General features: G+C 48.2%; 1 protein-coding gene across 1 annotated transcript in view; it reads left to right on the top strand.

Annotated features, from left to right (window-relative positions):
- AARS1 (alanyl-tRNA synthetase 1) overlaps positions 1 to 21,123 on the top strand; it is a 30,429-nt gene extending 9,306 nt beyond the window's left edge. Inside the window, exons 2-21 of the mRNA XM_038753870.1 lie at positions 1,199 to 1,364; positions 2,575 to 2,763; positions 3,821 to 3,966; positions 4,963 to 5,154; positions 5,853 to 5,997; positions 6,537 to 6,682; positions 7,521 to 7,629; positions 7,746 to 7,896; positions 8,574 to 8,698; positions 9,503 to 9,647; positions 9,902 to 10,080; positions 10,853 to 10,966; positions 11,376 to 11,582; positions 12,200 to 12,384; positions 14,827 to 14,935; positions 15,440 to 15,553; positions 17,736 to 17,855; positions 18,433 to 18,519; positions 19,198 to 19,311; positions 20,489 to 21,123. Of these exons, the coding sequence (XP_038609798.1) occupies positions 1,221 to 1,364; positions 2,575 to 2,763; positions 3,821 to 3,966; positions 4,963 to 5,154; positions 5,853 to 5,997; positions 6,537 to 6,682; positions 7,521 to 7,629; positions 7,746 to 7,896; positions 8,574 to 8,698; positions 9,503 to 9,647; positions 9,902 to 10,080; positions 10,853 to 10,966; positions 11,376 to 11,582; positions 12,200 to 12,384; positions 14,827 to 14,935; positions 15,440 to 15,553; positions 17,736 to 17,855; positions 18,433 to 18,519; positions 19,198 to 19,311; positions 20,489 to 20,674 (2,907 nt within the window). The 5' untranslated portion in view covers positions 1,199 to 1,220 and the 3' untranslated portion in view covers positions 20,675 to 21,123. The remainder of the gene's footprint in view (positions 1 to 1,198; positions 1,365 to 2,574; positions 2,764 to 3,820; positions 3,967 to 4,962; positions 5,155 to 5,852; positions 5,998 to 6,536; positions 6,683 to 7,520; positions 7,630 to 7,745; positions 7,897 to 8,573; positions 8,699 to 9,502; positions 9,648 to 9,901; positions 10,081 to 10,852; positions 10,967 to 11,375; positions 11,583 to 12,199; positions 12,385 to 14,826; positions 14,936 to 15,439; positions 15,554 to 17,735; positions 17,856 to 18,432; positions 18,520 to 19,197; positions 19,312 to 20,488) is intronic.
- Positions 21,124 to 27,015: the final 5,892 nt, after the last annotated feature.

Here is a 27,015-nt window from a genome sequence, read left to right as displayed (position 1 = left end):
GGTAAGAACACAGGCCTGAGAGTCAGAAGGACCTGGTTTCTAATCCCGGACCTTGCTGTGTGACCGTGGCCAAATCACTTAACTTCTCTGTGCTTCAGTTCTCTTGCTTTCCCTCGTACCTAGACTGTGAGCCCCATGTGGGACAGCAGCTGTGTTCAACCTAATTACCTTGTATCTACCCCAGTGCTTAAAACAGTGTTTGACACATAGTAGGCACTTAACAAATCCACCGCTGCGTCAAACAAAAACTCCTTACTGTAGGCTTTAAAGCACTCAATCACCTTGCCCCCTCTTATCTTACCTCGCTGATTTCCTATTACTGTCCAGCTTGCACTCTTTACTCCTCTAATGCAAATCTACTCCTGTATCTAGTTCTCATGTATCTCACTGCCAGCCCCTTGCCCACATCCTGCCACTGGCCTAAAATGCTCCCCTTCTTCATATCTGACAGACAATCATTCTTCTTACCTTTAAAACTTTATTAAAAGCACATCTCCTCCAAGAGACCTGTCTAAGCTCTTAAGTCTTCATCCACTCCCATCTGTGTTGCCCTAACACTTAAATTTGCACCCTTTATTCACCCTTCCCACAGCACTTATGTACGTATTTGTAATTTATTTTATGTCTGTCTACTCTAGACTGTAAGCTCATTGTAAGCAGGGAGTATGTCTACCAATTCTCCCAAACAATACACTGTGCACTCAGTAAGCACTCAATAAATATGATTAATTGGTAGCATGATCCTACCTAATAGTTTCCCTTTTTTGGTTTTACAATTCCATATGGTAGATTCAATTATGTATACATGTGAACATTAAGTTAATACTAGTAGAATTTGTGAAGCACTTACTATGAAGCACTCTAAGCACTTGGGTAGCTGGAGATCAGACACAGTCCCTATCTCACTTGGAGCTTACAGTCTCTCAGTAGGAGAGAAGAGAGGGACTGGCTCTCCACTTGACTGATGAGGAAACTGAGGCATGAGAAATTAAATGACTTGCCCAAGATCACACAGCTGGCAGCTGGCAGAGCTGCAATTAGAACCTAGGTCTTCTGATTCCTAGGCCCTGCTTCTTCCCCATTACAGTCTCTTGAGATTTTGGCTTGGCTGGAGAGAGGGAAAAGGTGACTATCCCTTTAATTCTTGTCTTCAGGTAATGCATTCCATGACTTGGATCTTTCTTCCTTCTCCCTTTAGCAGTTTTGTGTAGTGCTTCACTATGGAGTCGGCATTATCAGCCAGTGAAATCCGGCAGCGGTTTATCGATTTCTTCAAGAGGAATCAGCACACTTATGTCCACTCGTCTGCCACAATCCCGTTGGATGATCCCACGTTGCTCTTTGCCAATGCTGGTATGAACCAGGTAGGTTTGTTCATTCATGTTGGTGTGTTAATCTTGGGAATGACTGTTCTTGCTGCGCAACTTGGAGTATGTTCTTTCGAAGAGGGATGTTCCTCGTGTTCACAGTGGAGTTTTATTTTGCAGAAGAAAGTTCTTAAAAGGGAGACTTTGTCAGGGTCTGGAACTCAGTGGGTGCTGCTGAGATTTCTTTGTTCAACTCTTCTCATGTACTCCACCTTGCCCAAATCCCGCTGTGCACATCTATAATAATAATAATAATTGTGGTATTTAAGTGCCTACTACATGCCAGGCGCTGTACTAAACGCTGGGGTAGATACAAGATAATTGGGTTGGACACAGTCCATGTCCCGTATAGGGTTCGCAGTCTTCAACCCCATTTTACAGATGAGATAACAGGCACAGAGAAGTGAAGTGACTTGCCCAAAGTTACACAGCAGTCAAGTGGCAGAGCCGGGATTAGAACCAGGTCCTTCTGACTCCTACCCCCATGCTATGTCCAGTGGGCCTCACTGCTTCTCAGTGTACCACCCACTCCCCTTTTCGTATCTCTTTTAGCTAATTCTTGGGCCCTGTTGCTCCCGCTGCAATTGTAAGAGAAGTTATCTCCTGAAAAGAAGCCAATTTTTGACAGCTCTTATTTTGAGCAGTTGGCCTGCCAAAGTTTTCAAAACTTGGAGGTTTTGTCCTTGGAGGAGGTATTTCAGCAGCTTTCTAAAATCTTGATGAGAGCACAGTGGTCGTGATTATTTTTGGAAAATAGGGGTTGTGTTTCTCAAAATTGAACTTTGAAAAACCTATTCAAATGCCAGGTTGTAGATGGGGAATGAGTTATCATGCAGCAGGCCTTGTACGGCTTTCCATGACTCCCAGCAAATCTTTGAACAGACAGATGAGCTGTCTCGGAGCTGGGGAAAGTAGGTTAAACCATGGGGGTGGAGGAGAATTCTTGATCACGGGTAAGAAGGCAATTTCCCTTTCTCCAAACCCTTCTCCCATTATCACTGGATTAACAGGCAACATGCCTCAACCTTAATTGCCTGGATGCTCCTACCGTTGGGGAAAGTTCTGGTAACACTCTCTGAACCCTCAGTCTCTGGGTGAACAGAAATATTTTTTTTCCTCAAGTATGTGTCGAATGCATCATCCCAGGATTTGGTTGAGACACATATCTCACGAGGATTCTTAAACTGGATATCTTGTCTCTCTCTAGTTCAAACCCATCTTCCTCAATACCATTGACCCATCTCATCCCATGGCAAAGCTGAGTCGAGCAGCCAATACACAGAAGTGCATCCGAGCTGGAGGGAAACACAATGACCTGGATGATGTCGGGAAGGATGTCTACCATCATACCTTCTTTGAAATGCTCGGCTCGTGGTCTTTTGGGGACTACTTCAAGGTAAACACATCAGAGGAATTATTAGACTCTTAAGTAGGGTGCTCATCTCCTGCGGGGTAGCCAGTGTCTAGTTTTGCTTGATTTTAAAACTTTACTCGGTTCTATTAGAACAGGGGCTGGCAGCCTTTTTGGGCAGAAAAAAGCCAGACAAAATGAAGCCTTTGAGCAGTTGGTGCCCAAAGAGCCAGTCATTCAATTTAAACACACATTATCATAGCTTATGTCATCATGAGCCTAACGATTTTAAATGCCCTGTCCCTCGCAAAAATAATAATGGTACTGTTTGGTAAGCATTTAATATGTACCAAGCACTATCATAAGCATTGGGATAGACGATAAGCTCATTGCAGGTGGGGAACGTGTGTACTAACTCTGTACTATTGTACTCTCCCAAGTGCTTAGTACAGTGTTCTGCACACAGTAAGTGCTCAATAAATGTCTTTGATGATAATAGATATATGATAATTTGGTTGAACACGGTGCCTATCCCACAAGGGGCTCCCCGGTCAAAGTGGAAGGGAGAACCAGTTGTAAATATCTTCCTCTCCTCATCCCCGCTTTGCTCAGAGCCGCACCTGATCCAAGAGGAGCAGGTGTGACCGACTCTTGTCCTAGAACGTAGGGATGGATTCTTTCAGAATCCCATATTAGGAAAAACTCATCTAGTACTACTTACTCCGTGCACCTGCCCACAGCCATCATCCTGTATCCAGGATATGTCGTTAGAAGAATGTTACTTAATTCTGCTACTTTGTCCTATGCAAAATGTATAGTAAAAACAGGTGTTTTAGCAGAACTGAGAGAACCAAAGTTTTGTTACTGGGACCAGATTGCTCTAGTTCTGTTACCTATTGGAGTCAGTTGTCTGTGTTTTAGTGTCTCCCAAAAGGCATTTGGGCTCCTAAACTGAGAGCCAAAGGCTTTTTCTGCTTATTCCAGTATCAGATTTTTCCACCAGCTAGAAATTGATCCCATTGTTATGTTCATCTCAAATCCTCTTCCTTTTTTTTTGTGTGTGTTTGTGTGTGTGTGTGTGCCTGTGTGTGTGTGTTTGCAGGAGCTGGCATGTAAGATGGCCCTGGAGCTTCTCACCCAGGAGTTTGGCATTCCTGTTGAAAGGCTTTATGTCACTTATTTTGGTGGGAATGAAGCTGCTGGCTTAGAACCAGACCTGGAGTGCAAACAGATTTGGCAAAATTTGGGGTAAGGATTGGCTTATCCATTGAGAATAAAGGATAACTTATTTGGTCTCTGTTTATTAATTATTTTTGTGTTTTCTCATTTGCCTTTATGCTCATACTGTTTTTCTTATTGGGTATTTGGCAATTTGGATTCACCTGTCACCTGTTTGTTTATTGTTGTATTATACTTTCGCAAGCACGTAGTACAGTGCTGTGTATGCAGTAAGCGCTTAATAATTACGACTGAATAAATGAACGAATTGAATGAATGAACCTGTCGCCCCCATTAGATCTATGCTCCTCAAGGGCAGGGACTGTATCTTTTCCTTCTATTATATTTACTTCTCTTAGCATAGCGCTCTGCAAATGGTGGGCTCTAAATAATGCTGCTGCTAATGATGACCAAAAGCCAGAGTTGTATTTTGTCTTTAGCCCTGTACAGTGCAGTTTTCCATCCATGCTCCAGATGTGCCCTTCAGGACAGGGCACGTGGCTTGTTTTGTTGTGAGCAAAACAATACCATTGATTTAGCTTCCAAAAGACAGTGGAAAGAAAGTATTCCTGACTGTTATCTGCCACCTCTTCCTCTTGGTGTGACCTTGATAGGAATTAATTTATGAAAGATCCTATCTGGGTGCCAAAGTGGATAATTCCGTGAGAACTTGCCCCAGATGCCTTTTTGTGTCTGGAATTGGGTCTTTGGCTCATAGTGTGCTGGACCATACTGTATCAGAAAGAGGCATACTGAAGAACCGTTGAGTACACCACAAAGGCAGCAGTAACAGTGCTTTAACTTCAACATTTTTTCAAAGAGTTAATTGATATAATTATTGAACCCCTTTGTGGGTCGGGGGTTAATGGGGAAATTGAAGTAAACACAGATGGCTTGCAGAGGATCGTACAAGCTACGGGACAAACAAATGGCCAGATCCTGGACCTTAATTTCCTGTCTTTTGCTTTGGCATAACGGTATTGTGTCCTGTTTCTTTTCCTCTTTCCTTGGCTCTCCTCCGGTCAGATTGGATGACAGCAAGATTCTTCCTGGCAACATGAAGGATAACTTTTGGGAGATGGGGGACACCGGCCCCTGTGGTCCCTGCAGCGAGATTCACTATGATAGGATCGGTGGCCGGGATGCTGCGCATCTGGTCAATCAGGATGATCCCAATGTGTTGGAAATCTGGAACCTGGTGTTTATCCAATTTAACAGGTAACCCAGGGGCCCCACCCCTCTCTTGATAGAGTTTTAGTGGAGCAGAGAGAATTCTGCAATGCATGTCATTGTGACTTTGCAGTAATGGAATGAATCTGGACATCTTTCCAACCTTAGGATGTATGTCTAGTTATCTCCCCAAGGAAAGTGGTGGAAACTGTCCTTCTTGGAATGGTAATAGTAAAATGGAAAAAGAACTAGAGTATGGAAAATGATAGATTACCTCTATATTGAAAAAACAATGGTTTAATCTAATAAGGGCTTTACCCAACTCTAGTTTGCTAAACTGACTTCACCATTTGTGTTGAAGTTTCTCTTTTAACTCTGGGATTAGGCTCTGAGCCATGCTTGTGCTTTCAGAAACTAAGCTCATCCTAGATTCTTGTTGTCCACTCCTTTCACTTTACCCCGTGTCATTCTTTAGGAGAGTTAACAGGCCCCATTTGAAGACACAGTTCTGCGTTTGTCTGCCTTTCCTCCTGCTGTTTTTGTAAATATAATTTCTTAGAATCTCTCTACACCCCATTCCCCACCCGAGTACACTATGGGCTGCCCCTTCCAAAACAGGCAGAGATAAATAGCCCTAGTCTGGAGTTAGCACTATGCGGTGAGGGGGCGTCCAAAGGGCTGGTGTGGGAGAGATGGGCAGGTGGAACCCCCTTTTTCACTGTTTGGGTTTTCTCCTCATTCTGTAGGGAGGCCGATGGCAGTCTGAAGCCCCTCCCCAAGAAAAGCATTGATACGGGGATGGGCCTGGAGCGGCTGGTGTCCGTGCTGCAAAACAAGATGTCTAACTACGACACTGACCTCTTCGTTCCCTACTTTGAAGCTATTCAGAAGGTACTTGGCTGATGTCTACCCGGATTTTCAGTTTGGGCCCTTTTCAGTGGAGCTGCTAGGGCTGTGACAAGTCTCCTCTGTCTTTTTGCCTCACTTTTGTGCAACAACAAAGACCCTGGGGCCGGTCTGGGTGTAAGGTGGTTTGGTTTGCGGGTAAAGTGATCCCTGAAGGGAAGGAACATTGGTTAAAGCAGATGGTATGTGCTGGTCTGGGATGTAACAGTGACGTCCTTTGCCTAAAAGAGAAAGAGGATGTACATTTAAAGGACATGTCTTAGAAAATTGATGTACTCTAACTGGGCTCTGAGGATGTCCAAGAGGAAAGCATTAGAACTTGCTCTCCCCTATGTGAGTCTCACTTTGCTGGGGGTCCATTCTTTTTGGCTTGGACTTCTTCTGGGATCACAGAGCTTTGAGAAGCTTTCGGGTCTGGACTGAAAATCCATCCCAGATACCTGGCTCCCAGTAGTGAAATGTGACAGACTGTGAACCTTGGGCCTTCAGGTGCTCCTCTGTGACACTTTTGCTTTTCCACACAGGGTACTGGCGCACGGCCATATATGGGACAGGTTGGTGCTGATGACACCGATGGGATAGACATGGCCTACAGGGTCCTGGCTGACCATGCCCGAACTATTACTGTGGCATTGGCCGATGGCGGAAGACCTGACAACACTGGCCGAGGGTAAGGGTATATGTGGCCAAACCTCCAAACCTCCTGGAATGACCCTGTAGTCTCTTGATCAGTACTCACTGACTTAGAGACTCAGAATTTAGGAGGTGTGGGTTCTCGGGCCTTTGAGGATGTGGCATCTCATGGTCTAAATGTCTCCCCACTAGTGTTGAGGTCACAGATACTCCTTGTCCTACACAGCAGAGGCAAATCTCTTCTTAGCTGGAGGATCAGGAGTGGGGCTGTGAACTATCCCAGGACAGTCTGGGTAAAGTACCTGTGATGAGCCAAGGAGGTTAATAGGTCTTTTTCTCCAATCCACTGGATTTTATCATGTGGATTTGTATTGAGAATATACTTTTTAAATCAAGAAATAGAAGATTAAGAATTCATAAATGTCTTGCTCTCTCTGAGAATTGGCACAGATGCTATGTGCAATATAAAACCTTATGTAACAGGGCTCTGTTAATGACTACTGGAAATGAGGGAACAAGTAAGAAAACTGAGAAAACTATGTGCAGTGCTATGTGCTCTGCACATAGTAAGCGCTCAATAAATACGATTGATGATGAGATGTCAAAGATCAGTTAGGTTGGAAGCAGGGGTAGCATTTACAGGAAGAATAAATTATTCTCCCTCAGAGCAGAGTTTTTTGTCACAGAATATTGGTGTTGGTTTACATTTCGCTATATTTTGGAGAATATGGTTGCATGCTCGGTGCCTCAAGCAGGAGAGATGAACAGGGAGAGGTGGGTGGGAGGTTGGAAGGAGCCGGAGGCCATGGTAGCCCACCTGGGGTGCCCAAGGAGGGCTCAATTAGGATTGGCCCAACTACCTCCGTGTCTTTCAGGTACGTGTTGAGGCGGATTCTCCGGCGGGCTGTGCGCTATTCCCACGAGAAGCTCAACGCCAGCAAGGGCTTCTTTGCCACGCTCGTGGATGTTGTTGTTCAATCCCTGGTATGTGCTTTCCTCTTTGCCTCCTTCTTCCCTAAAGCAAGTGGCCCGAGGTCGGAAGGGAGGGGCAGTGGCATCTTGCTGACCTCCGTAGTGCCCGGGCCTCTTTCCCTGAACAGGGTGATGCATTTCCTGAACTGAAGAAGGATCCGGAGATGGTGAAGGATATCATTAATGAAGAAGAGGTGCAGTTCCTGAAAACCCTTAGCAGAGGGCGGCGCATCCTGGACCGGAAGATCCAGAGCCTAGGAGACGGCAGGACCATCCCGGGTGAGGATTTAGGCCACCTCCTTCTTTGCTCAGGGTGGGTTCTAGGAGCCCTCTTCTTAAAAGGCAGAGCCCTCTTTGCAAGCCAAGCAGGTTTTTTTCAAAAGCCAGTATATAGCTATAATATATTTATTACTGCAAGCCAGAGTATGGATGGACGGACGGACAGACGACAGATACTTGGTTCTGGAGGGGAAATTCAGTCCAAGGGACTTAAAACAGAGGAGAAGCAGCTTGGTGGAGTCGGAGGAGCATTGTCTGGGGATTAGGACCCTGCTGTGTGACCTTGGGAAAGCCACTTCTCTGTGCTTTGATGTCCCCGTCCTCTATAAAATGGGGCTTAATTATCTATTCTCCTTCCCCCTTAGTCTGTGAACCCCAGGCAGGACGGGGGCTGTGTCCAGTGTGCTTATATTGCATCTGCCTCAACATTTAGTTGGGTGCTTGGCCCATATTAAACGCTTAACAAATACCACAATCATTACTGTTGTCATCATTATAATCGATACAGTACCCAGCACCAAAATATCATGGTTTTCACTTGTCTTTTGATCTCTTCAGGTCCTCTTGTTAATGTCAATCAGTCTCTTCTGGAATGGAAGGGGTTGTGATGAGAGAAACATTTTTTTGCCCTAAGAGCTGACGTGCCTTTTTTCCCCCCCTCTCTGATCCTTCTGCAGGTGACACAGCCTGGTTGCTCTATGACACCTATGGGTTTCCAGTGGATCTCACTGGGTTGATTGCAGAGGAGAAGGGCCTGGTGGTGGATATGGATGGCTTTGAGGAGGAGAGAAAACTGGCCCAGGTAGAAGGTTTATACCTAGAGAAGAAGGCAGTCCCACACCCAAGCAGGCAGGATTTGGGCGGAGAACAGAGGAACTGAGCTTCTCCCTTCTGATTTTGGTCTAGCGTATGACCTCCCCACATTTTCCCGGTGTGGGACTTCAGCCTGTACAAGGAGAAGCAGCATGGCTTAGAACAAAGAGCACGGGCTTGGGAATCAGAGGACCTGGGTTCTAACCCCAGCTCTGCCAATTGCTTGCTCTGTGACCTTGGACAAGTCATTTAACTTCTACGTGCCTCAGTTCTCCTGTTCCCCCCTTCTACTTAGAATGTGACTCTATGCGGGACAGGGACCGTACCCAACCTAATTAGTTTGTATCTACCCCAGTGTTTAGAACAGTGTTTGGTACATAGTAACTGTTTAACAAATGTCCCCTCCTTCCTCTCCCCCTCCTCCCCCTCTCCATCTCCCCCCTTACCTCCTTCCCTTCCCCACAGCTCCTGTATATGTGTATATATGTTTGTGCGTATTTATTACTCTATTTATTTATTTATTTTATTTGTACATATTTATTCTATTTATTTTATTTTGTTAATATGTTTTGTTCTCTGTCTCCCCCTTCTAGACTGTGAGCCCACTGTTGGGTAGGGACCGTCTCTATATGTTGCCAACTTGTACTTCCCAAGTGCTTAGTACAGTGCTCTGCACACAGTAAGCGCTCATTAAATACGATTGAATGAATGAATGAAATGTCACAAAAAGGGCATTACAGTATTCCCTTCTGCAAGCCTTAGAGTGATTCATCCTTATTATTGTCATTGACAGCTGAAATCACAGGGCAAGGGAGCCGGAGGAGAAGATCTCCTTATGCTGGACATTTATGCCATTGAAGAGCTCCGTGCCAGGGGTCTGGAGGTCACCGATGATTCCCCAAAATATAACTACCAGGCTAATGCCAGCGGCAGCTATGGTATGTTTCCATGTCCGTCTTCGCCAGGAAGAAGAGGTTTGACACGGACCTGCTTAAAGCATCATGACAGAGCCTTGTGCTAAAGGTCTAGAATTACACCTAGACCTTACTCAGCAGGCTCTCTGTTTAATTGGGAAGCTAAGAAACCACTAATACTTTGGGAGCGAATGGGAATACGTTGGAGGGAAATCATTAGTAACGGAAGACGAGAGTCATTGACGGAGGCTCCATCCCTTTCTCTTTGTGCCCGGCAGAGTTCGAGAGTCCAGTAGCCACCGTGAAGGCACTGCGCAGAGAGAAAACATTTGTGGAGGAGGTGTCCACGGGACAGGAGTGTGGGGTGGTCCTGGATAAGACGTGTTTCTACGCTGAGCAGGGAGGACAGATCTTCGACGAAGGCTACCTAGTGAAGGACGATGACGGCGGTGAGGATGTAAGCCGGAGATTCTGTATCCCCTCTCTGCCAGGCAGAAGCCCTCCCTCCTGCCCGAATGGCTAAACTGTTCATCCAGACCTAAGCCCCTGGTATAGCAGTTTGCTTGTTTGTGTGTGTGTGTATTTAAGCCCTAGGTTCCACTCTGTTTCAGCTTGTCTCCCTGGTCTGCCAGGGAGTCCCAGTATGGAACTGGAAAGTCAGAGAAGAAGTATAACCTAGTGGCAAGATCACGGGGTTGATAGTCAGAGGACGTGGATTCTAATCCCGGCTCAGCAACTTACGTGCTGTGTGACCTTGGGCAAGTCACTTAACATCTCTTTGCCTCAGTTACCTCACCTGTAAAATGGGGATCAAGAATGTGAGCTCCGTGTGGGAAAGGGACTGTGTCCAACCTGATTACCTTGTATGTTCTTAGAACAGTGCTTGGCACTTAGTAAGTGCTTAACAAATATCATTATTATTATTACCGTCCCCAACCTTTTGGGAAAACAGACACTCTGGTCGTCTCTGTGGTGGCAACGTGAAAAATTCTTAGAGGTTTCTGTAGCAGAAAAAGCCATTAATCTTGCCCCACTCTCTCTCTGATCCCCTGAGACTGTCTCAGGGAATTACTTACTGAGGGAAAATTCTCTCCACCAGATGCCTAAGGCTTGCCTTTAGCTCCTGCCCAGTTCCTTTTCTAGTCGAGGTGTGGAGCCGGAGGGTCCTGTATGCCGAACGCACCTTAATGGCCTCTGTTTCTTTCCCCCACTTCTTCACTCTCCTCCAGAAAACAGAGTTCACTGTAAAGAACGTCCAGATCCGAGGAGGGTACGTGCTCCACATCGGAACACTCTATGGAAACCTAAAAGTGGGAGACCAAGTCCGACTGTTCATCGACGAGGTGAGTTATGTCACGCGTTGAAGAGGGAGTATTGCTGCCTTCTGCTGACGCCTAGTGATTTTTCCCTCCACCATATGGTGCCTGGATCCTCTGGAAAGGAAGCTTAAAACTGGCCTAAATAGGCAGCTGCTGGCCTTTCTAAGAGTGAATTTTGATGCAGTTGAAATCCAGCGTGTGAGGTTCATTAACTGTTTTTAAGAAAACCTGCCATTCACCTCGACCCAGATCTCCAGGAAACCAGGCTGCATGAGCTCGGGACTCCCACAGAGTGGTGTGGTTTTAAATAGGTCTTTCCTGGGTTTTTGCATCCACCAGCTTTGTCCCATTTGCATGCGCTCTAGAAGACTGTGGAGTCCCAATCCCAGTCCATTCTGTGGTTGAACTCCTCTTGCTTTTCCGTCTCTTAAAGCCCAGGCGCAGACCTGTTATGAGCAACCACACCGCCACGCACATCCTGAACTTTGCCCTGCGGTCCGTGCTGGGAGAGGCAGATCAGAGGGGCTCGCTGGTAGCCCCGGACCGGCTCCGCTTTGACTTCACAGCCAAGGGGGCCATGTCCACCCAGGAGATCAAGAAAGCCGAAGAGATTGCCAACGGGATGATTCAGGCAGCCAAGGTGTGTTGGAGCTGAGGGGATACGTAGGCCCAGGACTTTGTTTTAAGCCTATCCCCACCCACCTAATAATAACAATAATAATGACGATGGCATTTGTTAAGTGCTTACTATGTGCGAAGCACTGTTCTAAGCGCCGGGGAGGCTACAGGGTGGTCAGGCTGTCCCACAGGGGGCTCATAGTCAATCCCCATTTTACAGATGAGGTAACTGAGGCACAGAGAAGTTGTGACTTGCCCAAAGTCACACAGCTGACAATTGGCGGAGCCGGGATTTGAACCCATGACCACTGACTCCAAAGCCCGTGCTCTTTCCACTGAGCCACGCTGCTTCTTTGCACCTACCCACCACCCTCCATCACTTTTACCCACTGAATTTCAAAGTAGGTCTGCCCATCAAGCCAGCTCACAGACTCCGCCTTCCTCATTAATTCTCTATTCTCCTGAGAAGAGGTGGTTATTTCTGGGATCCCTCATGTGACCTTCTTCATCTTAAATCCCACCTGGTTATTTTACTTGAAGGCACAGAGCGGGGAAATTTGGCGAGAGAGATGAGAATCAGCTCCTGTCAAAAAGCCTCACCCCCCGACTTTTTCTTCTTTCCTTTCCCCCCACACACAGCCTGTGTATGCCCAGGACTGTCCCCTGGCAGCCGCCAAAGCGATCCAGGGCCTCCGGGCTGTGTTCGACGAGACCTATCCCGACCCGGTGAGGGTCGTGTCCATCGGTGTCCCTGTAGCTGAGCTGCTAGAGGACCCTTCCAGCCCTGCTGGCTCCCTCACGTCCGTGGAATTCTGTGGAGGAACGTGAGTGCCCTGCGAAAGAAGCTGTGGATGGAGAGCCTGTGGCCCTAATTAGTTAGCTCCTTGACCCCCTGGGTGCACCTGAGGTACTGGGAGGTGAATAATAATGACGGTGTTGGTTAAGTGCTGACTTGTGTCCAGCACTAAGTGCTGGGGTAGATACAAGCTAATCAGGTTGGACACAGACCCTGTCCCACGTAGGGCTCACTGTCTTACAGATAGTAACTGAGGCTCAGAGAAGTTAAGTGGCTCGCTCAAGGTCACACAAATGGCGGAGCCGGGATTAGAACCCGGGTCCTCCTGACTCCCGGGCCTATGCTCCGTCCACTAGGCCCCGCTCCCTGGTGTGAGGGCTGGGAATAGTGGCTTGGCTGGTCCTCCTTGTACAGGCTGAAGTCTCACACCGGGAAAATGTGGGGAGGTCATACGCTAGACCAAAATCAGAAGGGAGAAGCTCAGTTCCTCTGTTCTCCGCCCAAACCCTGCCTGCTCGTTCGTAGGACTGCCTTCTCCTCTAGGTATAAACCTTCTACCTGGGCCAATTTCCTCTCCTCCTCAAAGCCATCCATATGTTGGGACCGTCAGCCGAAATGAACTCCCCGGGTTGGTGCCTCTCTTCCACCCATCTAAACGTGGCCAGTGAAGGAAGTGAGCAATGCTCTGCTCCCTCTAAAGGATTTGAGATACAGCATGGCTTAGTGGAGGGAGCACGGGCCTGGGAGACCCAAGGACCCGGGTTCTAATTCCGGCTCTGCCAATTGCTTGCTGCGTGACCTTGCCTCAGTCTCCTCAACTGTAAAAGTGGGGATACCTGTTCTCCCACCTACTTAGACTGTGAGCCCCAGGGACTGTGTCCAACCTGATTAACTTGTACCTATCCCAGTGCTTCGACCACGCATAGTAAGCGTTTAACAAATATCATAAAAAAATTGTGAGACTATCACCCAGTTATAGTGAGCAAACGTTTTAAAGCCATACTGGCAGCACAGCAGTATGGGGGTTGGGAGACCAGAGGGCTCCCAAGCCTGGGTCCTGCACAGTACATGGAACAGGTAATATTTATAGAATCCTTGATCTGTGCATAATCTCTTTTCTATCCCTGACCCTCCTTTGATCTAGCCCCACCTGGCAGCTTCAGCCGTACTCATTTGCGGGGGCGAGGAGGGTGTCTAGCGATTTTTTTTTTAAGGTCTCAGGAACCTGCTAAAACCAGCTCACCATTTGAGCGTCCCCTTCTCCCCACTAACCTTACTTCCTCCGGAGCTGTTTCGGAAAGTGGCATTGAGAAGGACTGAGAGTCCCTCCTGTCCCCCCAGACCGTGACCTGTCACGAGACTCTAAGTGCCGGGAAGAGCCCAGTGACGTTAGAGAGGAGTCGGGGGCTGCTTAATTAAATCAGCTCCTACTTGCCCCAAGAGGAGTGATCCTTTGAAGTTGAGTGCCTGATTTAGGAGAGATGAATTCTGCATGTGACATTGCCTGAGTGAATTCATTTAACTTCTTTGTGCTTCAGTTGTACAATCACGTCTGCCATAGTGCCTGTTTTCCTTAAGTGATTTGGATAGATCTTGGAAGGATAGCGGGTTGGGGTTGTTATGATTTATGGCCAGTGAACCTGAGGGTGAATGTACAGGTTCGTGATGACTTCATTAACCTAATTAGGATCCCTTGCTCTGTGAGAGATGGTTTTTGTTTTGTGTTTTATGGTATTTGTAGGTAGCTCATACTGTGTGCTAGGCACTGAACTAAGTGCTGGGATAGATATAAGTTTATCAGGTTTAACACAGTCCCTGTCTCTCATGGGCCTCACAGTCTTAATCCCCATTTTACAGATGAGGTAACTGAGGCACAGAGAAATTAAATGACTTGCCCAAGGTCACACGGCAGACAAGTGGCGGGCCTGGTATTAGAATCCAGGTCCTTCTGACTCGTAGGCCCATGCTCTTTCTACTAGGCCGTGCTGCTTCTGAAAACAGATTTTCTAAAAACAGGACGGAAAATGCTTTGGACACTCAGGCAGGCTGTCGGTTTTAGTCCTCTGCGAATATTCAGAAGTACCAAGTGTAGCTTCCAACAGAAGGATTCTTCGCCTCCCCATTTCGGGCCTCCTGCTTTCCCCTTAACTTGAGGAGAAAGTTGGAATCTTGTTTCAGACTGTGGGCTTTACCCTTTAGGAAAGCAGCTCCCCAAGGGAAGAGATTTTCAATTAGAGGTAGGATTATCAAGCTTTAGCCAACAGAGGTGTTCCAAGTGCAGAGACAGCCGGCTCTTTCACTGGGCTACTGGGTCTCTGATGACGGTGGGCCATGTTGGTTTCTTTGGTGGGTCTCTGATGACAGTGGGCCATGTTGGTTTCTTTGGTGGGTCTCTGATGAGGGTGGGCCATGTTGGTTTCTTTGGTGGGTATCTGATGACAGTGGGCCATGTTGGTTTCTTTGGATTAAGGCACCTACAGAACTCCAGCCATGCAGGAGCCTTCGTGATCGTGAGCGAGGAAGCCATTGCCAAGGGGATCCGGAGGATTGTGGCAGTCACAGGCACCGAGGCCCAAAAGGTGAGCGTGGGAAGAGGAAGACTCCAGGGTTGTCTTCTCTGGGTTAACAGATAATAAGACTGGGGCCGAGATGCAGACGTTTCCTTACGAAACGTAAAGAATAATTTGAAACAGGCTTGTGGGAAGGAAAGTGTTTTAAATCCTCAGGGTCTACGGGCATCAGTTGAGCTCCACACTGCGAGTTCTGCTCTCTGCCAAGGCAAAGAGTCTGTTGAGATGTAACCAGGGACAGGGCAGCTGCAGGTACGTTAGTCCCTGTCTGAGAAACAAGCTTTGGTTCCCAAGTGACGGCACTGAGGGGAAGGGGTTGGGTTTGTTCGGTCTTAAAGAAACATGCCGGATCCGTGCAAGGCTATGGCTGTTGATGGTACAAGATAATTAAAGCCAGAATCGTGCGGGTGGGGAAGTTAGAGGCCTGGAGTGGCTTCCTCGTGAATTTCCAGATTTTACAGTTTTGATGTTCCCGGGTCTATGGATTGAGCTTGTTTTCCCTTTCTATTCCAGGCCCTCAGGAAAGCAGAGAGCTTGAAGACCTCTCTCTCTGTCTTGGAAGCCAAAGTGAAGGCCCAGGCGGCCCCCAACAAGGACGTCCAGAAAGAGATTGCCGACCTTGGTGAGGTGTGGATATACCTTTTCCTCTTCCTCATCTTGGAGAAGGCATCAGGGCTTGGGTGGGTGGGTGGGTGTTTTGGGCTTCTTCCATCACTGGGCAGGCCAGCGGAGCACCAGGAAACTCGGCCAGGGACGCCGCTTTCTCCTCAGCCTAGCTCCCTGCATTCAGCAGGACCGTGTCTTCCCCGTGGTGGAAATGGGGATCCTGAGCTGATGGCACTCGGTCATCTGAGTTTAGCCTGAAACCAGCTCCCGCCAGGTCTGCAGACAAAGGCATTGCATTTCTTGGTGCTAAGCGGCACCCTGAGCTCTCCTGTAATGGGGCTTCCAGCACTCTCTTGAGTTGGGGCTCCTCGGAGTAGAAAGACCCCCTCATTGTGGCCTAGCGGAAAGAGCACGAGCTTGGGAGTCAGAGGACTTGGGTTCTAACCCTGACTCTGCCAATTGCTTGCTGCAGGACCTTGGGCAAATCACTTAACTTGTCTGTGCTTCCGTTATCTGTTCAGTAATCTGTAAAATGAGGATTAAGTCCTTTCTCCTTCCAACTTAGACGTGAGCTCCGTGGGGGACAGGGACCGTATCCAAGCTGATAAGCTTGCGTCTATCCCCGGCTCTTAGAATAGTGCTTGGCACGTAGTAAGCAAGCACTTGTGTGTATATGTACATAGAGAAGCAGCGTGGCTCAGTGGAAAGAGCACGGGCTTTGGAGTCAGAGGTCATGACTTCAAATCCCGGCTACAGTTGTCAGCTGGGTGACTTCGGGCAAGTTACTTAACTTCTCTGTGCCTGTTACCTCGTCTGTGAAATGGGGATTAAGACTGTGAGCCCCCCATGGTACAACCTGATCACCTTGTAACCTCCCCAGCGCTTAGAACAGTGTTTTGCACATAGTAAGTGCTTAATAAATACCACTATTATTATTATTATTAAACAGATACCATTAGAAGTAGTTATTCAGAAATCCCCTTGGCTCCCTGTACTAAAATCACCATTCAGCAGATGACAAATCACAACTGTTTACCCAGGCTTTACCTCAATAACTCGCTCCTCCCAAATCAGAAGTTCGAAGGGGCAGTAGAGTAAAATTGTATACGAGGGGTACGGAAGGTGACGAGCTACGAGCTTCGCAGGGGCAGCTTAGCTCTTGCCTTTGGGTTTTTTTTTTTTATTAAGCACTTACTATGTGCAAAGCACTGTTCTAAGCGCTGGGGAGGTTACAAGGGGATCAGGTTGTCCCACGGGGGGCTCCCAGTCTTAATCCCCATTTTCCAGATGAGGTAACTGAGGCCCAGAGAAGTTAAGTGACTTGCCCAAGGTCACACAGCAGACATGTAGCGGAGCCGGGATTCGAACCCCTGACCTCTGACTCCAAAGCCCGGGCTCTTTCCACTGAGCCACGCTGCTTCTGTATTGAAATTGGGTTGAAATTACCAAGTGTCAGCAGAATTTGTTCTGAGAACCAGCTGCCGTCCGTTTGCATTCCCCGATATAATGTTCTGCCACATTTCCGAAGCCCCCACAACGTGCTCGGTGTTACTACGGAACACGATCTCTCTGACTGCCTCCCTCTAGGGAGGCTGATGGCTCGTAAAATGGGAGCAACCACGGAGGAGGTAGTCTCCCAAGCACTTAATGCAGTGCTTGGCAGACAGTAGGCACCCAGTAAGAGAAGCAGCGTGGCTCAGTGGAAGGAGCCCGGGCTTGGGAGTCAGAGGTCGTGGGTTCTAATCCCGGCTCCGCCACTTGGCGGCTGTGTGACTTTGGGCAAGTCACTTCACTTCTCTGAGCCTCAGTTCCCCCATCCGTAAAATGGGGGTGAAGACTGTGAGCCCCGTGCGGGACAACCTGATAACCCTATAACCTCCCCAGCGCTTAGAACAGTGCTCTGCACATAGTAAGCGCTTAATAAATGCCGTCATTATTATTACTGTCGGTTAATTCATTAAATCCTCCTCATTCAACTTCAGGCTGCCATGTCATGTTAATAGCCGGGCGGGGCCGAGTCAGATCAATCAATCGTATGTTTTGAGCATTTACTGCATGCAGAGCACTGTACTAAGTGCTTGGGAGAGTACAGTGTAACAATATGATAGACACATTCCCGGCCCACAGTGAGCTTAGAGTCTAGAGGCCTACAGGTGAGCCAGCTGTGGCCTGGCTCCTAACAGTCTGTTCTGCGTCCGTTCAGACATTTGCCACTGCAGTCGTGCCCCAGTGGCACAAAGATGAGCTGAGAGAGGCCCTCAAAGCATTGAAGAAGATCATGGACGACTTGGACCGAGCAAGCAAAGCTGATGTCCAGAAGAGGGTGAGTTGGGCCCAGGAGGATAAGGGGATAGGGCGGATGAGAAGCAGCGTGGCCCAGTAGCTAGAGCACGAGCTTGGGAGTCAGAGCACCTAGGTTCTAATCCTGCCTCTGCCACCCGTCTGCTCTGCGACCCTGGGCAAGTCACTTTACTTCTGCGCTTCGGTTTCCTCATCTGTAAAATGGGGATTGAGACTGTGAGCTCCATGTGGGACAGAGACCGTGTCCAACCAAGTTATCTTGTAGCTACCCCAGCAATCAATCAATCGTATTTATTGAGCGCTTACTGTGTGCAGAGCACTGTACTAAGCACTTGGGAAGTACAAGTTGGCAGCATATAGAGACAGTCCCTACCCAACAGTGGGCTCACGGTCTAAAAGTACAGTGCTTGGCACACAGTAAGCGCTCAACAAATATCACAATTATTGTTATTATTGTGGGGTGGGGCTTGGGAATGGTAGAATAGAGAGTGGAATTGCCCAAAGCTGTGAAATGTAACCCCCCCATCCTTTCCCCAGCCCCATCACCTCTGCCCTGGGGGCTTCTGAGGCTTGACCTTATTTATCTCTCTCTGTCTCAGGTGCTGGAGAAGACCAAGCAGCTCATTGAAAGCCAGCCCAACCAGCCCCTAGTCATCCTGGAGATGGAGAGCGGAGCATCTGCCAAGGTAACTTAGCTGGTCTTAAAGGAGTCGGGAGAATGTGGGGTGAGAAACGGCTTTTCCCTTCAGTCCATGCTCAGAGAGCTCTGGGATTCCCTCCAAAGGGCCCCTGTTCTAACAAGGAGACCCTACTGTCTCACCCATTCACACCTCCCGTCTCTCGGTGGTGAGGTTCTAACAGAGTGGTCTGTGGCTAGCAGAGGGGAATAGAGAATGATCTCACCCATGGGAAGGCCACAAAGTCAGGCTGGCTGGGGCTCGAGTGACTCAGGTGAATTGCCCTCACTCGCCACAGCTATAATGCTTGAGAGAGACGACGGTGGCTTTTCTTTTTTTTTGGTCTAGCGGGTGGAGAGAGTTGCTGCTGTGTGCCTCTTCCCATCTCTGTGCTCTCAGCTCTTGAAATGCAGCGTGGCTCAGTGGAAAAAGCAAGGGCTTGGGAGTCAGGGGTCATTGGTTCTAATCCCGCCTCCGCCACTTGTCAGCTGTGTGACTTTGGGCCAGTCACTTGACTTCTCTGTGCCTCAGTGACCTCATCTGCAAAATGGGGATTAAGACTGTGAGCCCCACGTGGGACATCCTGATCACCTTGTATCCCCCCCCAGCGCTTAGAGCGGTGCCTTGCACACAGTAAGCGCTTAACAAATGCCATCATCATCATCATCATCTTGTGCTCCTCCACAGGCTCTGAATGAGGCCCTGAAGCTTTTCAAAAGCCATTCCCCACAGACTTCCGCAATGCTCTTCACTGTGGACAACGAAGCCGGCAAGATCACGTGTTTATGTCAGGTTCCTCAGGTAATCTCTCCTCCTCCTTCCCTCAACCCCCCAGCAAGAAATCCATCTGTCAGACCAGCTCAGTGGCCAGGTTTAGAGGAGCCTCCCTATCTCAGCAAGAGAATTCTTCTTGAACTTCCCCGGGGGGACTCTTCTTCCTTTATCCCATACCGGTACCCAAAACCCGTTGCGTGTCTAGCCTCTAGCTCCCGTTAAATGTGGCCTTTCACCCTAGCTGGGTGTTAGTCCACCTGCCTTCCCCTCATCTGCCCTAAGCTGTGTGTTCCTGGTACTCTGGTTAGTGATGATACAGTCTTCACCCCCTCCACCTCCCCACTGTGTGAATCCTTTTCTGTTTCTGCAAGAGAAGCAGTGTGGCTCAGTGGAAAGAATACGGGCTTTGGAGTCAGAGGTCAGGGGTTCAAATCCCGGCTCCGCCACTTCTCAGCTGTGTAACTTTGGGCAAGTCACTTCACTTCTCTGTGCCTCAGTTCCCTCATCTGGAAAGTGGGGATTAAGACTGTGGGACCACCTGATCACCTTGTAACCTCCCCAGCGCTTAGAACAGTGCCTTGCACGTAGTAAACGCTTAATAAATGCCATTATTATCTTCTAGACCATGAGCCCACTGTTGGGTAGGGACTGTCTCTATATGTTGCTAACTTGTACTTCCCAAGCGCTTAGTACAGTGCTCTGCACACAGTAAGCGCTCAATCAATACGATTGATTGATTCTCCACTTCTCAGAACCAGCATTTTGGTTGGAAGATAGAGTAGAACTGCTTCCAGGTCTACTGGGCCTCATTCTAATAATAATAATAATAACAATGGTATTTGTTAAGTGCTTACTGTGTGTCAAGCACTGTTCCGAGTGCTGGGGTAGATACAAGCTTAATCATGTTGGACCCAGTCCCCATCCCACGTGGGTCTCACAGTCTTAATCCCCATTTTACAGATGAGGTAACAGGCACAGAGAAGAGAAGTGACTTGCCTTAGGTCACACAGCAGACGAGTGGCGGAGCTGGAATTAGAACCCAAGTCCTTCTGGCTCCCAAGCCCGGGCTGTATCCCTTAAGCCACGCTGCTTCTTCATCCTGTCCCGGGACACGTAGCCAGGGATTGGCCCTTCACCCCACTCCTCGCCAGGGCCTTCCTGGCTGGCACGGTCTCATCCCCTGCTCCTTCTCCCTTTCCTGCAGAATGCAGCCAACAGAGGTCTGAAGGCCAGCGAGTGGGTGCAGCAGGTGTCAGGACTCATGGATGGTAAAGGAGGTGGCAAAGATGTGTCAGCTCAGGCCACGGGCAAAAATGTGGGCTGCTTGCAGGAGGCACTACAGCTGGCCACCTCGTTTGCCCAGCTACGGCTGGGAGACCTGAAGAACTGAGAGGAGATGGAGTCTGGGTGGAGGGGATATGCCCATGTGGGATTTCTCCTCCCTCACACGCTCTCGTGTCCTGTCAGCCGGGCAGGTAGAACCCGGGGTTCGTCGTCCTGGACGTTGTCACCAAGTCCCTCTGCCCCCACTAATCCAGCACTAAACCGGAGAGTCGCCCGTGGGCCGTAATGTCCCGTCATAATGCTCATCCCTCGACCCCAAGCCCCTGCACGTCGCAGCTCCGCCTGCCTGGAGGGGATGTCCTCGCTGGTTGCCCAGGAGTCTGGACTCTACTGCTGCTACCCCCACCCGTCCCCCAGCTCCCTGCCGGCCCTGCCTCCGGATGGCGGTCCGTGAACTCTACGGTGTTTGTGTTAATAGGTGTAGGCATCAGCAGGCCTGACCTTCCGGGCCTGGAAACGAGAGGCTCCGCTCAGAATAAAAGGACCATGTGCAGCGTGTGGTGATGCCTTGTGGTCTGTGCAAGTGAAGCCCGGGAGCCCCTGGGGTGGCTCTATTTGAATGCCACCTTGGCTGTCTTAAGGCTTTTGGTCTTCCTTAAACGGCAGCAGTAATTACCGAGCTCCTACGGTGTAGAGCACGGCCCAGAGAACCAGGGAACATAGTCCCTGATCTCGAGGACCTTAAAATTAAATGAGGGAGACTTTAATTGCCTAAAGTGTGAGGCGTAAAAGAGTAAATGGCATAGATTCGGAAGGAAGCCAAAGAAGTGCTATTCGTTAAGTGCATGAAGGATGGAGGAGGAGGGAACGCTTCGCGGAGGGAGGTGACCAGGGAGAGGGACGTGGCTTGGCACGAAAAGCGAGAGTCCTGCTCAGGAGGGGGAGGTGTAAACGATGCCCTGAGATGAGACCGTCATAAAGCTGGTACTGCTAGAAGGTTCGCTCTGGGAGGAGCAAAGAGTGTGATCTGGGGAGAGTGGCATCAGGAGACTGGTTAAGTACGTGAAAGACAGCCTTACTGCCTCAGCCTCCTTTTACTAGGCCACTCTGCCTCTCCTGAGTGGGTATATGAGTGGGGGGGTCAGCTGAAAGGGGCTGGATTTCAGCTAGGAGAGGATAATTTGGGTAAATGCTGCCCAAAGTGGGGTCAGGGGCGGTTGCTGGACATTAGGCAATTAGGGCACCTTCATTTGGCACCCACTCTCCCCCCCTCTCTGCCATCCGTGTGTGCACTTGGGATCTGGGCTGGTTGGCTAGAAATGGGAAAAGATAAATATGAAAACATTAAATGATCGCCGCCTCGGTGGAATTTACTACACTAAGTGCTTAGGAAAGTACAATACAAAGAGAATTGGTAAGACATGGTTCTTGGGAGTTTCTTAATTGTATTTGGCAAACCCGTTCTAGGTGCCAGACACCATACTGAGCGCCGGGGTAGATAAAATCAAATCAGTTTGGACACAGTCCCTGCCCCACAATGGGGTTTACAGTCTTAAGTCCCCATTCAGTCATTCATTCAATCGTATTTATTGAGCGCCTACTGTGTGCAGAGCGCTGGACTAAGCGCTTGGGAAGTACAAGTTGGTAACATCTAGAGATGGTCCCTACCCAACAGCGGGTTCACAGTCTGGAAGGAGGAGACAGACAACAAAACAAAACATATTAACAAAATAAAATAAATAGAATAAATATGTACAAACATATACATTATATATAGGTGCTGTGGGGAGATGAGGTCACTGAGGCGCAGAGAGGTGAAGCGACTTACCCGAGGTCACACAGCAGACAGGTGGCAGAGCTAGAAGAAGAACTCAAGTCCTTCTGACTCCCAAGCCTGTGCTCCATCCACTAATAATAATAATACCATGGTATTTGTTAAACACTTATGTGGCAGGCACTGTACAAAGCACTGGGGTGGATACCAGCAAATGGGGTCGGAGGCAGTCCCTGTCCCACGTGGGGCACAGAGTCTCAATCCCCGTTGTACAGATGAGGGAACTGAGGCCCAGAGTCGGGAAGTGACTTGTCCAAGGGCACACGGCAGACAGGCGGCGAAGCGCGGATTAGAACCCATGACCTTATGCCTCCCAGGCCCTGCAAAACCTGTTGTTGGGTAGGGACTGTCTCAAGCGCTTAGAACAGTGCTTTGCACTATAGTGAATGCTTAAATACCATCATTATTATCTTTTGCCGACTTGTAATAATAATAATGATGGCATTTGTTAAGCGCTTACTCTATGCGAAGCACTGTGCTAAGCACTGGAGGCGATATGAGGTGATCAGGTTGATGGGGGGGGCTCACAGTCTTCACCCCCATTTTCAGATGAGGTCACTGAGGCTCAGAGAAGTGAAGCGACTTGCCCAAAGTCACACAGCTGATAATTGGCGGAGCAGGGATTTGAACCCACGACCTCTGACTCTAAAGCAGAGTGGCTCAGTGGAAAGAGCTCGGGCCTTGGAGTCGGAGGTCATGGGTTCAAACCCCAGCTTTGCCACTTGTCAGCTGTGTGACTTTGGGCAAGTCACTTCACTTCTCTAGGCCTCAGTTCCCTCATCTGTAAAATGGGGATGAAGACTGTGAGCCCCCCGTGGGACAACCTGATCACCTTGTAACCTCCCCAGTGCTTAGGACAGTGCTTTGCACATAGTAAGCGCTTAATAAATGCGATCATCATCATCACTTCACTTCTCTGGGCCTGTTACCTCTTCTGTAAAATGGGGATGAAGACTGTGAGCCCCCCGAAGGGCAATTTCATCACTCTGTAACCTCCCCAGCTCTTAGAACAGTGCTTTGCACATAGTAAGCGCTTAATAAATGCCATCATCATCATCATCACTTCACTTCTCTGGGCCTCAGTTCCCTCATCTGTGAAATGGGGATGAAGACTGTGAGCCCCCTGTGGGACAACCGGATCGCCTTGTACGCTCCCCAGCGCTTAGAACAGTGCTTTGCACATAGTAGGCGCTTAATAAACGCCATCATTATTATTATTATTATTAAAGCCAGTGCTCCTTTCCACGAAGCAGCGTGGCTCAGTGGCAAGAGCCTGGGCTTTGGAGTCAGAGGTCATGGGTTCAAATCCCTGCTCTGCCAATTGTCAGTTGTGTGACTTTGGGCAAGTCACTTCACTTCTCTGTGCCTCAGTTCCCTCATCTGTAAAATGGGGATGAAAACTGTGAGCCCCCCGTGGGACAACCTGATCACCTTGTAACCTCCCCAGTGCTTAGAACAGCGCTTTGCACATAGTAAGTGCTTAATAAATGCCATTATTATCATTATTATTATTAAAACAGGCGGGAGGGGGGGGAGGCCCGCGCCGGGGATCACCTTGTAACCTCCCCAGTGCTCAGAACAGCGCTTTGCACATAGTAAGCTTTTAATAAATGCCATTGTTGTTATTATTATTAAAACAGGTGGGAGTGGGGCGAGGCCCGCTCCGGGGATCACCTTGTAACCTCCCCAGCACTTAGAACAGTGCCTTGCACATCATAGTAAGCTTTTAATAAATGCCATTATTATTATTATTATTATTAAAATAGGCGGGAGCGGGGGGAGGCCCGTGCCGGGGATCACCTTGTAATAATAATAATAATGGCATTTATTCATCGCTTACTATGTGCAAAGCACTGTTCTAAGCGCTGGGGGGATATAAGGTGATCAGGCTGTTCCACGTGGGGCTCACAGTCTTAATGCCCATTTTACAGATGAGGGAACTGAGGCCCAGAGAAGTTAAGTGACTTGCCCAAAGTCACACAGCTGACAAGTGGCGGAGCTGGGATTTGAACCCATGACCTCTGACTCCAAAGCCCGTGTCCTTTCCACTGAGCCACACTGCTTCTCTAACCTCCCCAGTGCTTTGCAAATAGTAAGCTTTTAATAAATGCCATTATTGTTATTATTAATAAAACAGGTGGGAGCGGGGGGAGGCCCGCACCGGGGATCACCTTGTAACCTCCCCAGTGCTTAGAACAGCTCTTTGCACATCATAGTAAGCTTTCAATAAATGCCATTATTATTATTATTATTCATCCATTCATTCAGTCCTATTTATTGAGCGCTTACTGTGTGCAGAGCACTGTACTAAGTGCTTGGGAAGTCCAAGTTGGCAACATCTAGAGACAGTCCCTACCCAACAGTGGGCTCACAGTCTAGAAGGGGGAGACAGACAACAAAACAAAACATATTAACGTGCCGGGGATCACCTTGTAACCTCCCCAACGCTTAGAACAGTGCCTTGCACATAGTAAGCTTTTAATAAATGCCATTATTATTATTATTGTTATTAAAACAGGTGGGAGCCGGGGGAGGCCCATGCCGGGGATCACCTTGTAACCTCCCCAGCGCTTAGAACAGCACCTTGCACATAGTAAGCTTTTAATAAAAGCCATCATTATTATTATTAATTCATTCAATCGTATTTATTGAGCACTTACTGTGTGCAGAGCACTGTACTAAGCGCATGGAAAGTCCAAGTGGGCAACATCTAGAGACGGTCCCTACCCAACAGCGGGCTCACAGTCTAGAAGGGGGAGACAGACGACAAAACAAAACATATTAACGTGCCGGGGATCACCTTGTAACCTCCCCAGCACTTAGAACATCGCTTTGCACATCATAGTAAGCTATTAATAAATGCCATTATTATTATTATTATTATTATTAAAACAGGTGGGAGCAGGGGGAGGCCCGCGCCGGGGATCACCTTGAAACCTCCCCAGCACTTAGAACAGCGCCTTTTGCACATAGTAAGCTTTTAATAAATGCCATTATTATTATTATTATTAAAACAGGTGGGATTGAGGGGAGGCCCATGCCGGGGATCACCTTGCAACCTCACCAGCGCTTAGAACAGTGCTTTGCACATCACAGTAAGCTTTTAATGAATACCATTATTATTATTATTATTATTAATAATAAAACAGGTGGGAGTGGGGGGAGGCCCGTGCCGGGGATCACCTTGTATCCTCCCCAGCGCTTTGCACATTATAAGCTTTTAATAAATGCCATTATTATTATTATTAAAACAGGTGGGAGCGGGGGGAGGCCCGAGCCGGGGATCACCTTGTAACCTCCCCAGTGCTTTGCACATTATAGTAAGCTATTAACAAATGTCATTATTATTATTATTAAAACAAGGGGGAGCGTGGGGAGGCCCAAGCCGGGGATCACCTTGTAACCTCCCCAGCGCTTTGCACATTATAGTAAGCTTTTAATAAATGCCATTATTATTATTATTATTATTATTATTATTAAAACAAGTGGGAGCGGGGGGAGGCCCGAGCCGGGGATCACCTTGTAACCTCCCCAGTGCTTTGCACATTATAGTAAGCTATTAACAAATGCCATTATTAATCAATCAATCGTATTGAGCGCTTACTGTGTCCAGAGCACTTATTACTATTATTATTATTAAAACAGGTGGGATGGGGGGAGGCCCGCGCCGAGGATCACCTTGTAACCTCCCCAGCGCTTAGAACAGCGCTTTGCACATCATAGTAAGCTTTTAATAAACGCCATTATTGTTATTATCATTAAAACAGGTGGGATGGGGGGGAGGCCCGAGCCGGGGATCACCTTGTAACCTCCCCAGCGCTTTGCACATTATAGTAAGCTATTAATAAATGCCATTATTACTATTATTATTATTAAAACAGGTGGGGTGGGGGGAGGACCAGGACGGGGATCACCTTGTAACCTCCCCAGCGCTTTGCACATTATAGTAAGCTACTAATAAATGCCGTTATTATTATTATTATTAAAACAGGTTGGAGCGGGAGGAGGCCCGAGCCGGGGATCACCTTGTAACCTCCCCAGCGCTTTGCACATTATAATAAGCTATTAATAAATGCCGTTATTAGTATTATTATTAAAACAGGTGGGGGGGGGGGAGGCCCGAGCCGGGGATCACCTTGTAACCTCCCCAGCGCTTTGCATATTATAGTAAGCTATTAATAAATGCCATCATTATTATTATTATTAGTAGTAAAACAGGTGGGAGCGGGGGGAGGCCCGCGCCGGGGATAACCTTATACCCTCCCCAGCACTTTGCACATTATAATAACCTATTAATAAATGCCATTATTATTATTAAAACAAGGGGGAGCGTGGGGAGGCCCGAGCCGGGGATCACCTTGTAACCTCCCCAGCGCTCTGCACATTATAGTAAGCTATTAATAAATGCCATTGTTACTATTATTATTATTAAAACAGGTGGGGTGGGGGGAGGACCAGGACGGGATCACCTTGTAACCTCCCCAGCGCTTTGCACATTATAGTAAGCTATTAATAAATGCCGTTATTATTATTATTATTAAAACAGGTGGGAGCGGGAGGAGGCCCGAGCCGGGGATCACCTTGTAACCTCCCCAGCGCTTTGCACATTATAG

This window comes from Tachyglossus aculeatus, chromosome 11 (assembly GCF_015852505.1).
Source record: "Tachyglossus aculeatus isolate mTacAcu1 chromosome 11, mTacAcu1.pri, whole genome shotgun sequence".
Classification (NCBI taxonomy): domain Eukaryota; kingdom Metazoa; phylum Chordata; class Mammalia; order Monotremata; family Tachyglossidae; genus Tachyglossus; species Tachyglossus aculeatus.
The sequence above is the reverse complement of the archived record's forward strand: the minus strand, read 5'-3'. Positions and strand labels throughout refer to the sequence as shown.